This window comes from Thamnophis elegans, chromosome Z (genome assembly GCF_009769535.1).
Source record: "Thamnophis elegans isolate rThaEle1 chromosome Z, rThaEle1.pri, whole genome shotgun sequence".
In the NCBI taxonomy this organism is placed as follows: domain Eukaryota; kingdom Metazoa; phylum Chordata; class Lepidosauria; order Squamata; family Colubridae; genus Thamnophis; species Thamnophis elegans.
Window position 1 is genome coordinate 99,498,296 of NC_045558.1, and position 15,465 is coordinate 99,513,760.

A 15,465-nucleotide genomic window follows, 5' to 3' on the forward strand; every position below is an offset into this window, starting at 1 on the left:
AACAACACTTGAATAAAGGCATACACCAAGGAGGGAGGTAGAGGGAAAGAAGAGGGAGGAGTAAGGAAGGAGTAAGGGGAATGTGCGTGTTGGGAGTAAGGGGAGAAGGAAGGTTTGAGGGGAAAGGGAAGTAGGAGGGGAGTGTTAGAGGGAGGAAAGGAAAGTTGGAGGGGGTAGATGGGGTGTATGGAGGATGGAAGTGTCAGGTGGGGTTGTGAATGATGAGTTGTGTTTTCTTTTTTATTTTGTTTTATTTTTTTTTTTATCTTTCTTTTTTTTTCTTACAGCAAATACCCTGTATATAAGTGATTGTAAAATGGAATGTGAAAATGAATAAAATATATTTAAAAAAAAATATTACAAAGCAACCCATGTATGTACATTACCCAATAGCTGGTTGCTATTAGAACTTGTCTAAGACAGAATTTGTTAGTGTTTGTCTTTGAAAAAAGCCAAAGGAACAGAGGCTGTGTTTGGCCTATGAATCTTGCTAGACAAATCTTCCTACCTAAAATTTTACAGTACTAAAAAGGAAGACTTACCTCTTCACCCTCCTCAGAATGGGTGGAGAGTTGATCATGCTGGATTATTTCGGCATCTTCCTCAGTTGGCCCATTGCCTACACGAATCCCACCAAAATTGATTGTTCCCTAAAGCATGCAACACAGAAGAAAAGATATGCATACACACAGACACACATATACACACATATATATTTGATTGCAGAAAAAAATTCTAATGTACATTGGAACAAGATTTGTGCAAGAATTGCTTGGATGACAGGTAGTCCTTGATTTACAGCAGCAATTGGAACCAGAATTTTCATCGCTAATCAATGTGATCAAAAAATGCATACTCTTGTAATTCTGAATGCAGCTGTTAACTGAATATCATGGTTGTTAGACCTATTCCTGCCAGCTTCCCACAACCAAATCAAAAGAATTGTAAATCTCATGTCTACAGACAAGTAAGTATATGGGAAAGGGAATGAGGGAGTATGCAGGGATGCAGGGGAAGATCTGAACAGGGCAAGGGAGTGCACAAGAGGAGGTGCAAGTTAGGGAGATTTGGCAACGGTCAGAGAAGATGCATGACAGTACGTCATGACTCAGGTGTACAAGAGACATTGTGCAGAGATTATTATGAGGGTGTGTAAGAGGCACCAGAGTGGGCTGGGAAGGATGTGCAAGAAGCATGGCATGGGTGAGGTAAGCAAGTGGCATAGATCAGGGAGATTGCACAGGATTGTGTGAATGGTGTTGTAGCACCAACAGAGGGCATGAAAGAAAGTGTCTGGGTGGAGGAGACATACTTCACTGATATGCAACACTCTTTTTTGGCTTCCCCATTAACTTCCTGGGGATGTTGTCAAGAAAGGTTACAAAAGGCAACCAAGTGATTCTGGGCCTTTGGCAACTGGTCTTAAGTGTGAACTGGTTGCCAAGCACCTAGAATGCAACCATGTGACCACAGGGATGCTAGGAGAGCTGGAGCTCCAAGGACTTGTCAAAACAACAATTTGTTCAGCACTGTTGTAATTGGAATGGCATTGACCAAATGCCATTGATCAAGGATTGCCTATATTTTTAATTTTCCAATTCACTGGCTTATAGATTTGGATTCATTAAGATTTGGGTCCAGCTCCATTCAGCACAGAACTCCAATGAATAATTACAGACGTATGGTTACTTTTCCCTTGCATAAAAATGTTCAGTGATGAAAAAACCATCTCCTCTCTGGATAAAATTGCTTTTATTATTAAGAAGAGTTTTAAAATAATTATTTATATTAAGATCATCATTCTATGATTTGAGCCTTGCATTATGAACTTGGTCATTGGCTTTCCTTACTAAACAAAAAATTCATTTATCTTTGGAGCCTACTTTTCTGTGTTTTAAAATTATTTAAATTTATGTCAGTCTTTCATCTATTCCACCAAGTTTTGCTTTATCTGTAATTTTGATAATCTTTCTGTCTATCTTTTCATCTGAGGATAACCTAATATTAAATCTCACTGATACCTTGGTCAGCATGATAAAGAAGTATTGTTAATGATGACAAGTAGTTTTCAGAATGATTATGGAGTCACACACTATGCAGTTTGTATAACTAATCTGGAAACCAGAATGTCATCAAATATTTTATCACATCTTTACTAAAAGTACATTATGTCTACAATATTCCCACAATCTACTAAGAGGTTACTTGACCAAAATTGAAATATTAGGCTGACAAGACTTCTAATGATAAACACTGATTTTTATTAATTTCACTTCATTTTTTTCAAAATGCTTTCATCTTATTTATTATTTGCTTTAGCATATTCTCAGATATCAATGTCAATCTATTGTTTCTTGAATCCTCCTTTTTTTCTTATTTTTCAGTGATCTGGTACTGTCCCCATTCTCCAACATTTCTCAGAGACTAGAAGTTAAGCCAATCTATCAGCAAATTATTTCAGTATCCTGGAATGGAATGTATTAGGCTCAGGCGATTTCAATTCATTCAGCTTCAGTGTACATTCCCTGGCAATATTTCTATCAAGTTGAACTATCTTCTATCAGTGCCTAATGGAAAACATATTGTTCTCTCAGAGAAATTGAGCTAAAATAAAATCTGAACAGTTGCATCTTCTCTATTAGCTTTCTACCATATTCATTAAGCTTTTTACTTGCCATCTTTCATTCTGAACACACCAAAAACTGCTTAATTTTTAGCATCCTTTGCTACAGCTTCAACTAACCACTTAATTTTAGCTTTCATGTTCAGGTATCACATTTTACATGTAAAATTATTACACACATCTCATTTGAGGTAATGTGCATTAGAAATAAACCTTGGGGAACAGGAAGACGTGCCATAGCCAAGACACCAATCAGATAAAAGAAATCTGAGTGGAAGGCAAAAATGTAATTTGAGTAAGCACCTTAGACTTGACCTCCTTAGTTCTCATAGAGACAAAGTGGGGTAGGGAGTCCATTAAGAATTGTAAGATTCAGTTACTGTAACTTATAATAAAAATAGTATTCATAAGTTTGGATTTCTAGTTGGTCTATCCCAAAGAGCTGGCATTTGCCTGTCTAATTTATAAAAAAAGAGGGTAAAAAACTGATCCTCTTCTGGGACAGCTTCTTTTAAAAAGATTTATACACCTCCCACTAAATTTTGTAGACCTAGAAGAATTTGCAATATTCAAGAGAAAGAGGAAAAGACTCGGCTCTATGTCTTAGCCCAAGATGAATTAAGCGACACCGTGTCCTCCCTCTCGCAGTGCCTGAAGGCTGTTAGGGGCTACATGGGGAGCAATGGGTTGAAACTGAACATTGGCAAGAGTCAGTGGCTCTGGGTCTGTGGTTCTTTGGCCCATGGAGAATTTCCACTTTTGGTCTTGGATGGGGTGGCACTACCCCAAATTACCCCTGTAGGTAATCTGGGGTTTTTCCTGGACTTGCAACTCCTGCTCAAAGAGCAGGTGGCGGTTATGCCCAGGATGGTCTTTGTGCAACTGTGGGTTGTGCACTAGTTACATCATTTCCTGGACCAACAATCCCTACTCACAGGTACTCATTCCCTAGTCATTTCCTGTCTTTGACTATTGCAACATGCTCTACATGGGGCTGCCCTTGAAGAGAATCCAGAAGGTGCAAAATGCAATGGCCCACATAGTTTTGCGAAGACCTCAGTGTGAACTTATATCACCTCTCCTGAGGGAGCTGCATTGGTTACTGATTTCCTTCCAGATAGAATTTAAGGTGCTGGTTGTCACCTTTAAAGCCCTTCGTGGCTTGGGACCAAGTTATCTGAGGGACTGTTTCTTGCTGGTCACATCTATCTGACCCACTAGAGCAGGGAGGTAAGGAATGTTGCGGATCTCATCCCCCAGGTGGGAGCCAGAAGAAGGGCCTCTCTGTGGTGGTTCCCTCTCTCTGGAACATGATTCCCCCAGATATTAGAATGGCCCCCACTCTAACACTCTTCCAGAAGGCACTGAAAACCTGGTTCTGCCAGTGGGCCTGGGGAGCCGATAGTGGGATAGAGTCCAATAAATGGCTTGTGTGATGTTCTGTCACCAGAGTGAGGGGGGGGGGGGGAGGCCATTATATTATTTTATTATTTTACTATTTTTTTATTAGTTTTATTTTTTATATATGATGTTTTTATATCCCTGTAAGCTGTCTTGAGTTGCCATGTACAAATAGGCCGCAATATAAATTTTATAATAAATAAAAGTAATAAATAAATAAAAGACAAAACTATTAGCTGAAATAATTATTTGCTAGCAAATAGAAGAATGATCAACCAGCATCTCATATGAAACATGGTTGTCACTAACAGGTGCCTGAAGACAAAAGTAGGAAAATTCACATAGCAGGCATATGTTTAGACATTTGACACTTTCAACACTAGCATATGCAACTCTCCCCAAATTACTAGACAGCATAGGTTTATCTGTTAGATCATTACAAAAGCAATAACAAGAAAAGCCACTTACATGTTTTATATTCCTCTCAGTCTTAAAAATATACTTTTCATAGTTACCCTAACTGATTGCCAAGCAAACTCAAATTATTTACTGAGAAAAGTGAGCAAACTCACATTTCATTAGGAAAAACGAAACATCACATTTCATTTAGCTTCACATGATAAATTCATTAGCTGATCACCAAAAAATCTTATCTACAGTTAATTCTGTCCTACTTCAGACGATTCTGATTAGAAATCTGCACAGCTACAAAGGTAACTATTACTTGCAAATAGTCTGGTTGTTAGCAAGCAAGATACTACTACCTGGCTGGACTCAGTAAAATAGTTCTTATGTACTTAAGCTTGACTCTGTACACTTGAGATTGGAAATAATCCTTGTTCCCTTGTTCCAGGTAAAATTAGAAGAAGATTTAATATTTTATTTTATACATTTCCATAGGAATATTACTGGTTAGCAAATAGTACTGACCTTTGACTTGACTCAGTAAAGCAGTTCCAATGTTTTTAACCTTGACTTTATAACCTGAGTCTGAGAAATCAGCCTTGATTTCAGATAAAATGAAGTAATACTTTTGGATTTTATATATAATTTATAATTCCAATTAACAAAGATAGCCTGAAAATATTTTGCAGTCTGTCAAATAACATCCCTGATTTTTAAAGAAGTAATCATATGATTTATTCTAAGAACTAAATACTGTAACAAGAATTCATGATATTCACATGATTTTTAAGACAGCGAGGAGTTTAAAACAAAGGAAACTACTTAAGAATCAAAAAGCTATTGAATAGAATTCTCTCCAGTGAGTGACAGTCTATATATAGTTCAGTGCACTGTCACAAGGATTGAAGTATACTTTCAATGGACAGAAAAATAGTGATGACTGCAAAGGTAAACTCGGAATAGTTTATACTACTGCAAAGACTATAATATAACTGTAATTAAAAAAAATAGCATGAAAAATTTAAAATATGTTGGAAAGAGGGATCCTGGGTTGGATTGTAAAAGGAGGAGGAAAAAGCCATCAACTATGGAAAAATCAGCAGCAAATACAAAACAGGGGATATTCTTTCCCGATTGTGATGACTTTTAATGAAGTACTATAATGTGTTTTTCAAATTATTTTTTCAGGAATTCTGAAGTATGAGGGATTCTACAATAAGAAGTGTAATAGCAGGCAAGCTGCCTTTAAATGCGCTTTTTCATTGTTGTCCTTTTCTTTACAATCTGCATTCAGAGGATATATGCAACTATGGATAAGGGTACAAAGGGATACTTAATTCCAAAAAGTTCTGGCTGGCACTCTAAAATAGTGAGGACATGCTTTAAAACATGCAGAGAATCTTTTGCAATATACTGTAACAGCAGGATCCTCCGGATATAAACTTAGACTGTATCATCTCCTATATGTGTGCGGATAGAATTTGAAATGAATAAGATTATTGGACTGTATCTTTTTGAGAAAAAGGCAGTTGTGCTATTCCTCTCCCTCAGGGTAGATACTTTCCAAAGCTCCTGACACCTTCTGTTTTCATCATGTGTATAGGTGGCATCTTTTAATCCACTCACTGTTGCAGCCGCTGCTGCCTCTATTGCCTGCGGACTCTGGCTTGGGCTGACATGGGGTTCCTCAGGCTGCCCTTCCTGATAGTGAATGGAAGGAAAGAATGCAGGAAAGGAGAAGAAAAACAAGAGAAAAAAAGGGAGAGAAATGGAGGGGTCATGGGAAAATGAGAGGGTCAGAGAAGGAAGAGGGAGTGTCTTTAACTGAGCTGCACTTTGAAGGGCAGTTGCATCTTAACAACGTACTTGCCACAAGAACAACAGATCTGGAAGCCAGAGTCAGATCTTTGGAGAATCTTGGGGACAGTCTTTCTTTTAGAGTGCCTGGCCCATTATTTCAATAACATGCCAGTAAGACAAATTTCCCTTTATAGTCCTAGATTTAAAAAAATAAAACATATCCAAGGGTTTATGAGGGCTTATTTCTCCTTAAAAGCAGCATCCTTCTCTATGCAACTAACACCTTCCAAACCAAAAGTAGAGCCAAAAGATATTTATGACAAAAATGTCCAATATCAAGAATCCCACAGGGCTGGGCATATCTAAAGTAGCTCTTTGGATTCCTATGTGGCAAATTCATGCATACGGATCAAGATTTCAGGAGACAGATTCAGATAATACTAGGCAATTATGGGTGTACCTGTTCCTTAGCTTAGAACAGAAAAAAAACAGAGGGTAATATTCATCTGCATGCAGTTCTCCACTTTAGATAATTGGAGCAATTTCCATACTTGAATAAATAAAAAGATTCTTAGGAAAAAATATCTTATATGCACTTACCAAATGCTTTCTTTGCAAATACTGTTTGCGAAGAACCAAGGGTTTAGCAATCAGCATCCATGGGATACACAGAAATGCTACTACGACCAGGAAACACTGAATACCTTTCTGTAATGAAAACAGGACAGCCAATGACATCACCTCTAAAACTAAATAAGATCTTAATGACAGTAGCTGCATTGCACATTTAGGAGCAAAATATTCAGTGCCAATGACAATTGTGGGATATAAGGCCCTTCAGTTGAACTTGGTTAACAAAACCTAACCAAGCTATCCATGGAAGACACTGAACCATTGCTTAAATGTCTATTAACCTGCTGTTAATCAGATTTTAAATTCTAGATTATTGAAAGGGGACTACAAAGTTTTATGACTAAAAACTTCTCCCTCCCAAATGTCCTGATACAAATCGTATTGGGGGCTGCTTTAATATATTTTGCGTAGTATTTTCCAAATACTGGTTTGTTTTTTCTTCCTATCTGAAGTTTTTCCTGCATGTGCAGGGTTGCTTTGCAGATCAACCAAATGTTGATCCTATTAGTTGTTGCAGGAATTGATCAACCAGCTTGTTGCCCATAGCCTAATACTGTGTGCTGGGAGACAGTGACTGATCGAAAGCCACCAGCTGGCTTTTAAATGTAAAGGAGGCCTAGACCTCACACTCTCTTTGGAGTGTCTCTGGAGTCTTAACCACTAGAACAAACTGGATTTCTTTTCCCCCAAAGACTTTACTAACTGTTAATGTTGTGACATCAAACTCAGGTTTGACATTTTGCCTCTCTCCCCATGGAAAACTCATTTAAAACCCCCAAAGGAATAAACAAAAAGTGCCCTATAGAGAAGGAGAGCTCTTACTAGACTACCTACCTGCCCGCTATAAAGCATTTGGGCATTTTTTTCATAGGAGAAGAGGAACATGTTGATGAGGTGGATAAGAAGACTTGGTGCATGCATGGAGTTCTTAGCATTGTATGCTGCCCACTTATAGAGGATAAGGATGATCAAATATCCAAACAATGAAGACATGAAGATAATTTCAGGAATAAAGCCAAGGAAGATGTTCAGAGGTTTCTTAAAATAACTATAGAAGTATGGAAAAATATTTTAGGAAAAAAATATTAAGAAATATTTAGGAAAAAATTAAACAGTGCTTTCAGCCAACAAATTGTGAAATTAATTGTTTAGTTAATATGCATAGTTAGTTGCTAAATTAAATAAGTCTTATTTATTGAATGGTAAATTCCAAGCCCCCTTTGATACAAAAACTTCAGCAATTTCATGAACATGTTCATTTAGTTATTTTAGTAACAATATGTTATAAGAAAAAATCTTCATCTTTAAAAAAAATTTCAACTGCATGACTTCTGACAGTCGATACGACTCTATTATTTGGAGCAAAGTAAAAATAACTTGTAATGAATATTCTGTCTTTATTTCCATATTCTTTACTTTTTTAATAATTTGATTAAATGGAACACACTCACATATGGTTCAGTAGACTAAGGGTGACACCAAACATCATGTGGATGATGCCCAAAATTACTGACATCTTCATTTTGAAGGAGTTAAGGAACGTCAGCTTGTTGGTAGCAATATTCCAGATCTAGAGGGGAGGGGGGGAAATAAACAAGATATGACAGAAGGTAGATAATGGCATCTGAAATTCTTTCCAACCCCTTTCCAGCAATGGCCATAAGTTCTATTCATATAAGGATTGGGAGGCACTCATTCCACTCTGGGTCTTGTGACTTGAGGAAAAAGTTTACAATACAGCAGTCACAACATGTTGAACCACTGCCCAAGTGCCTCTCCCAAAAAGATACACTGGGTGAATTTTTAGGAATGTTTTCTTCTGCAAACCCCAAACTTAAGTTTTTAAATATGATCATTAATTTGTTGTTTTTCCACCCTGGGCTAAATGTGGCCCTGTTCTACTTAGTTATCAGAGAGTTATTGTGCTGATGGAGAGATGAACAGTAGTCCTTTCATGCTTTCTTTCAAAATTCTATTTACCTACAAAGAATAAAGTGTAATGGTTAGAACAAAGTAGTGGGACCAAAAACCATTCTCACTTTAAATAACCAATTAAACGCCACCAGTTTATGGACCTCATGACTACAGAAACAATCTGAGGCATTTCTATAAAAGGATTTGAATGTAAAGGAAATTCCGGTAGTCCAGGTGAATGTCCCATCCATTTTAGACATAGCTAGGATTGGCTGTACTTTTGGTGATTTCCATATATGGCAAGTCAAGCATTTCAGGAGAGCATTATACAAGTTGTGTACTTGTGATGCATATAGAAAACATTAAAAAATGTAACTTTTAAAGACCAGGATGAAATGTAAAATTCTATCATCTCATTCTGCATAATGTAATGCTCTCTTAACAAGCAGTAAACAGCCTATCACATTAACAAAACAACTGAACTAATTATCTTTTTTTTTTCAGTGAATCAGACATTTCTGATATTTTGGTATCTCTCTTACTTTATAAAGGATAAAGTGGAAACGTGTGGAAGGGGAAACAACATGAAGTACAGGAGAAAGGGAAGGGAAAATAGAAAATGGTGAGTCATACTGGATCAATGCCAAAGGGATATGCTCCACCAAAGACACCATCAATGGCAGGATTAAGCTGAAGCATAGGATACTCCCGGAGAAGATCTTCACTGTAGAGAAAGGGAAAGAATTAAGTGCATTAATATCGAAGCAGAGCAGAACAGATATGACAAAATCAATGTACTCCACACAGTTATAACAGAGTAAACATTCAATGTTATTCTACCATTTCCATGTCTTTTATCGACTCATCATTTACTAAACTTCCTGAAGCCATTTCCCAAATATTTTGCTATACATTGCAGACGTCTCATCACTTACGTCCAGTTGGATTTCTGAAACATTGGCCGGACACTCCAGGATGAGCCAAACATATTGAGTGACTTTGAGAAACAGTCATTATAGATCAGGCCAGTATAAATGGAGAAAGAACCCATCAACAGTATAATGTAACGGCCACTGAAAATAATGTTGAATATCTGTCCAAGTTAGGAAAGGAGATTATGGGGAGGGAAAGAGAAGAGAAATTTTTAAAAAATGAACTGGAAATATGTGACAACAATACTCTTACACTAAGAGTTCAAAGGTATGCTGCCAAGCATCTTCCTCTGACACCCGAACAGTCTTTTTCAGCTTCAGTTCATATTATAGACCTGATTTCTTTAAGGGAGGGGGGCTTTTTTGCATTTCTCTAGGAAGACGTAGGGATTCAAAGAACAAAAATGATTCCTCTGGCTCTGCAGAAAGTTAAGGCACATATTTAACCCTTAAATCTTCATCCCAAGTTGGAAACCTTGGCTTGATGTTTAAAAGAGGGAGATTTTATGAGGTACATTTATTTATTTAATATACAGTATATTGCTGCCTATTTGCCCATGGCGACTCAATTTTGCTCTTTAACTGCCCTTCTTTCCCATCTGAAATTTAATGGCATAAGTTCCATCACGTTTAGAGGCCCTATATGGCTTCTGGGCTACTTCTGAATCTCTGATTCAGAAGAACAAAAAACATATTGAAATATCTGTCAATTGTTTTACATAAGGACATATAGCAGAAAAATCTTTCACACAGTAGTTCCAAAGAAAACAAAGCATTTTTCTCCACCTGAACATAAATCAAAAAGCTGAGAAATAAAAATTGCTCAAATCGCAAACTACTAAGAAAGCTCCATGAGAGTCTGCCTCAAATGTACATATTAACTTCTCAAGTCAGTGGTCAAATTACCTCATTATCACTCTTTTGTGACAGAATGCGGCTCTCTCTGATCACCATCCAGACAGCAAAAAGTGTCATAAGAATGCCATGTCCAAAATCTCCAAACATCACAGCAAATAAGAATGGGAAGGTTATGATTGTATATGGAGCTGAAAGAATGGGAGATTGAAAATTATTTAAAATTATTTAACAGAATGATATAAAAGAGTTATTGAAAATTATGATCTACTGAGCATGCCTTGACTAAGACAGTTTAGTTTATCTGTCTGACAGTTTAGGAAATGTTTTGATACTGGTGCCTTAAAAGATACGAGAAACTTTTATAAAGCTATATAGAATCTTCTGTATAACTGTATAGAACTGTATTGAATCTTCATAATTTTGGAACTGAATTTATATTTTCCTTTGTGCAAATAAGTATAACTATCTTTTTCACATCAGCATTCTGGAACAAGTTAGGCATAAAACATAATGAGTAAAATATTGTCTGGGATGGGTAAAAAGTACTACTCAATAGATATAAAGTACTAGAAGTGATACAAAAATCAGAAAAATGAGAAAATGAAATAGGTGGGATATAGAACATCAGTAATGCAACTCCCCCCACCCCTTCTTAACCATTTCATACTGCTATGGTTTCCAGAAGCTGACAACTCGCTAGTGGTTGCAATTAACAGTTCTTAGTTCTGGAATTATGATTGAAGAAAAGTTTTTCTTCATACTTTTCTCTCTCTTCTCCCTTTTTACGTAAGTTTTCTAAGCAAACAGTCCCAAATGTTGCAATCCTTTCTCAGAGGATTGATGCTCATTTTATTATTTTAATTGCACTTTCAAACTTTATAGTACTTCTAATATTACTAGAACTGTAGACCAAAGTTTTAAAGATGGTCATATCATGGATCAGAATAAAAATGTTAAATACCCTATAAGAGGACATCTCTTATCTCATGACTGCCAAATTTGTTTAGGATCTTTGTTGATAAATTTCACTTGATACATTTTGAAAATGGAGGATACTGTTGCTTACCAGACCATTCTATAAATATATTTACTGGAATTCAAAATGGTCTCTCAAGGAGAAGCTGGCAAACCAATTAATTTAATGCCCAGTTTAATACCGTTTGAATTTTCCCAAGCTACACTTCAAATCTACCAGCTAATTGATGCTTTTATAGGCTTATCTACTTTTGGTATAGTTCAGCATTTATAAAAAACTTTAAAATGTAGAAAGGGCTTATTGAAAAAATGTATTATATTAGGGAAAATTACAGAATTATTAGAAGGCATGTACAGGGGGAATTGATTTTAAAAATGAATTTGCCAACTTAACATGAAAACAAAATGTCAACTTTCTCTTTTAAAAAGATTTCTTCCCTGGAACTCAAAACTTATTATATTAAACTTCCTTAGCAATTTTCGAGTAATATAAAATAACACTGGGTCAATAGATCAATAGAATTGATATGTAGAATGGATGTATTAATCAACAGAAATATTGACTTTTTGTTTGTTTTGGTTTCTTTCAGTAAGTTAAATTGATGCAACGGAATAAGCCAGAAAGGAGACAAATCAGTCTCTTAAAACAAATTATCAGAAGCTAGACAGTTTCATAGAATACATGCAAGTACCTGGATTTATCTCACGATAGGTTCCAATGCCATAAGCATCTACAATATTTTGAAACCCATCAGTGAATTTGTTGGTCTTATTGTATGTAGGTGGAGTCTGGTTGGTCTGCATCCTATTCAGGATAGAGGGGACAGTGGATCCACTATGCTCCTGTTATACACAAACAAATTGAAGATTAGAAAAGTTACTTTTTCAACTGAGTGGAAACCCAGACAGCTTTTGCAATCTTTCACTCTTGCACATATTCAAGCATACCTTTTTATTTAGCCATTTTAGAAAATACTTTTTAATTTTGGTGAATAGAAGTTACACAAAATATTCTTCCAAACACCACCACCACTACCCCGCAAAATAGATGTTTGGATTTCCTTCTGAATTACAACCAGAAAGATATTGGATTCTATCACTCTTTCAATCAAATATATAAATTATGTATGAAGAAATTCCTATAAATAAAGTCAGTACTGTTACAAAAGTTTTGCTTTTAAAAACACCAAAGGATTTCAGAAGAAGTGGGCTATCACTTATCTGAATTCAAAACTATCTGTATTTCTGAGAACAAAAATCAAGGCAAACCTCCTCTTGAGAAACAAATAGGAAATGTGAATTAAAGGTCATATGCTTTCAAAGTTGGGACACATTTCAAGGAACAGAATAGCGCTTCTCTCTAATCCAGATGGAAAGGGAATGTTTTAACTAAAAAAAATCCATTGCAGTCTGTTTGCACAAACAGATTTTGCTTGCAAGATTCGGAAAACTCCATGTTTTCTTGAAAGTCAGGGCTAGCAATAATGTTGAACATCGTAGAAGAGGTTAAGAGGTATTAATTGTGCTTACCGTGCCACGCCTGAGAGCAAACTGAATGGAATCAAGGTCAGCAACAGGACACCAGACTTCAGCAATGAGGCATTTCTGGGTCACATCAATATTGCAGAGGTTCAGAGTATGGTAAATGGCTTTCATCTTGCGCACTTTTATGAACCAAACACGGACATTCTTTGCAGCAGCCTGAAGAACCCTCTGACGGTGATCTTCAGTTTGGTTCAAAACCTGCCATGGGGAGGAGAGACTTTGTTATAAAAAGGAAAACGGAGTCCATACTGTATATATCATCTATGAGTTATGGAAATCCATATATTCATTCTAATTTAAGAATTTCAACAGTTTCACACCATAGCTCAGCCTTCACACAAGCTATAAATTTATTTCCTCACCTTAGAAGCCAAGATTAACACAATGATTAAATTAAAGCCATGTACTGATGTCCAACTCTTCTATATGAAGAGTAAATAATCCTTTAATTCCAGGAACAAAACAGTTGAAAGAATACAAACTATGCACCGATGAGAGCAGAACTGGGCTACACCAGTTCTACAGTTCCAATTCTGTCCTTGTATTTCCAAATTTTAATTTTATTTATTTATTTATCAATTATTCTAATTTCTTAACAGCCCATCTCCCTCAGAGAGGAAATGGACAAAGCACATTATTGGCTTATCTTCTTATCTTCCCTTAAGACTATTCCAAAAAAGTCTATTCAAAAATAGTCTTTATTCAGAAATAAAGACAGTGTAAAAACATCAAGAACGGTCTCTTCCTGCCTTATCCTATCATTATTATACCATCAGAAGATCATCAATCCTTGTGTTGACTCCAGCAGCCATTTCCTTCCTTTCCTGTGGAGTTTCTGGACAGGGGTACAAAGAAGCCCGGAATCTGAAAGACACACAGAAGTAATTCAATATTATTATTATTATACAATTGTATCACAGCGGCCAGTTGTTTCGCCGGATTTGGCATTGGTTACTAGTCAGGCCCCACCCAGGGGCCTAGGACGTTGTAACGTATTTTCGTAGTATGCGTGCAGATCCAAGCAGTGCGGCTTTTTGCATTTGACTGATGGTGATTTTGTCAATTTTTAACTGTTTAAATGTAATTCCAGTGCTTTTGGAATAGTACCCAGTGTGCCAATTACCACTGGAATTACCACTGCTGGGTTGTGCCATAGTCGTTGAATTTCGATTATTATTATTATTATACAATTGTATCACAGCGGCCAGTTGTTTCGCCGGATTTGGCATTGGTTACTAGTCAGGCCCCACCCAGGGGCCTAGGACGTTGTAACGTATTTTCGTAGTATGCGTGCAGATCCAAGCAGTGCGGCTTTTTGCATTTGACTGATGGTGATTTTGTCAATTTTTAACTGTTTAAATGTAATTCCAGTGCTTTTGGAATAGTACCCAGTGTGCCAATTACCACTGGAATTACCACTGCTGGGTTGTGCCATAGTCGTTGAATTTCGATTATTATTATTATTATACAATTGTATCACAGCGGCCAGTTGTTTCGCCGGATTTGGCATTGGTTACTAGTCGGGCCCCACCCAGGGGCCTAGGACGTTGTAACGTATTTTCGTAATATGCGTGCAGATCCAAGCAGTGCGGCTTTTTGCATTTGACTGATGGTGATTTTGTCAATTTTTAACTGTTTTAAATGTAATTCCAGTGCTTTTGGAATAGCACCCAGTGTGCCAATTACCACTGGAATTACGACTGCTGGTTTGTGCCATAGTCGTTGAATTTCAATTTTTAAGTCCTGGTATTTTGCGATTTTTTCATGTTCCTTCTCAGCGACCCTGCTATCACCTGGTATTGCGATGTCTATGATTGTGACCTTATTTTTCTCAACCAATGTGATGTCTGGTGTATTATGCGCCAGTATTTTGTCTGTCTGTATGCGAAAATCCCACAAGATCTTGACCATCGGATTTTCGGTGACTTTTTCAGGCTGATGTTCCCACCAGTTTGTTGCTGTTTTAATATTATAATTTTTGCACAAATTCCAATGGATCATTTGTGCTACTGAATTGTGCCGCAATTTATAATCAGTCTGCGCAATTTTTTTACAGCAGCTGAGTATGTGATCAACAGTTTCATCAGCTTCTTTGCAAAGTCTGCATTTGGCATCATCAGAGGATTTTTCGATTTTGGCCTTAATGGCATTTGTGCGGATAGCTTGTTCTTGCGCAGCCAGGATTAGTGACTCTGTTTCTTTCTTTAATGTACCTGTTGTTAACCATAACCAAGTTTGTTCACTGTCCACTTTATCTTTTATTTTTTCCAAAAATTGGCCATGCAGTGCTTTGTTCTGCCAACTCTCCATTCTTCCATAGAGTTTCAAATCATCCATATATAGTAAATGCGAAATTTTTTCAGCTTCTTTGGCTGTTTG

General features: G+C 36.7%; 1 protein-coding gene across 3 annotated transcripts in view; it reads right to left on the minus strand.

Moving 5' to 3' along the window:
• Nucleotides 1-15,465, minus strand: part of ATP6V0A1 (ATPase H+ transporting V0 subunit a1) — a 61,343-nt gene that overhangs the window by 23,654 nt on the left and 22,224 nt on the right. For all 3 annotated transcript variants that reach the window (XM_032234675.1, XM_032234674.1, XM_032234676.1), the window contains exons 9-18: nt 13,857-13,950; nt 13,072-13,284; nt 12,234-12,384; nt 10,615-10,754; nt 9,712-9,869; nt 9,410-9,500; nt 8,314-8,432; nt 7,697-7,910; nt 6,830-6,937; nt 543-650 (exon numbers count right to left, since the gene is read on the minus strand). In XM_032234675.1, coding sequence (XP_032090566.1) covers nt 543-650; nt 6,830-6,937; nt 7,697-7,910; nt 8,314-8,432; nt 9,410-9,500; nt 9,712-9,869; nt 10,615-10,754; nt 12,234-12,384; nt 13,072-13,284; nt 13,857-13,950 — 1,396 coding nt within the window. The remainder of the gene's footprint in view (nt 1-542; nt 651-6,829; nt 6,938-7,696; nt 7,911-8,313; nt 8,433-9,409; nt 9,501-9,711; nt 9,870-10,614; nt 10,755-12,233; nt 12,385-13,071; nt 13,285-13,856; nt 13,951-15,465) is intronic.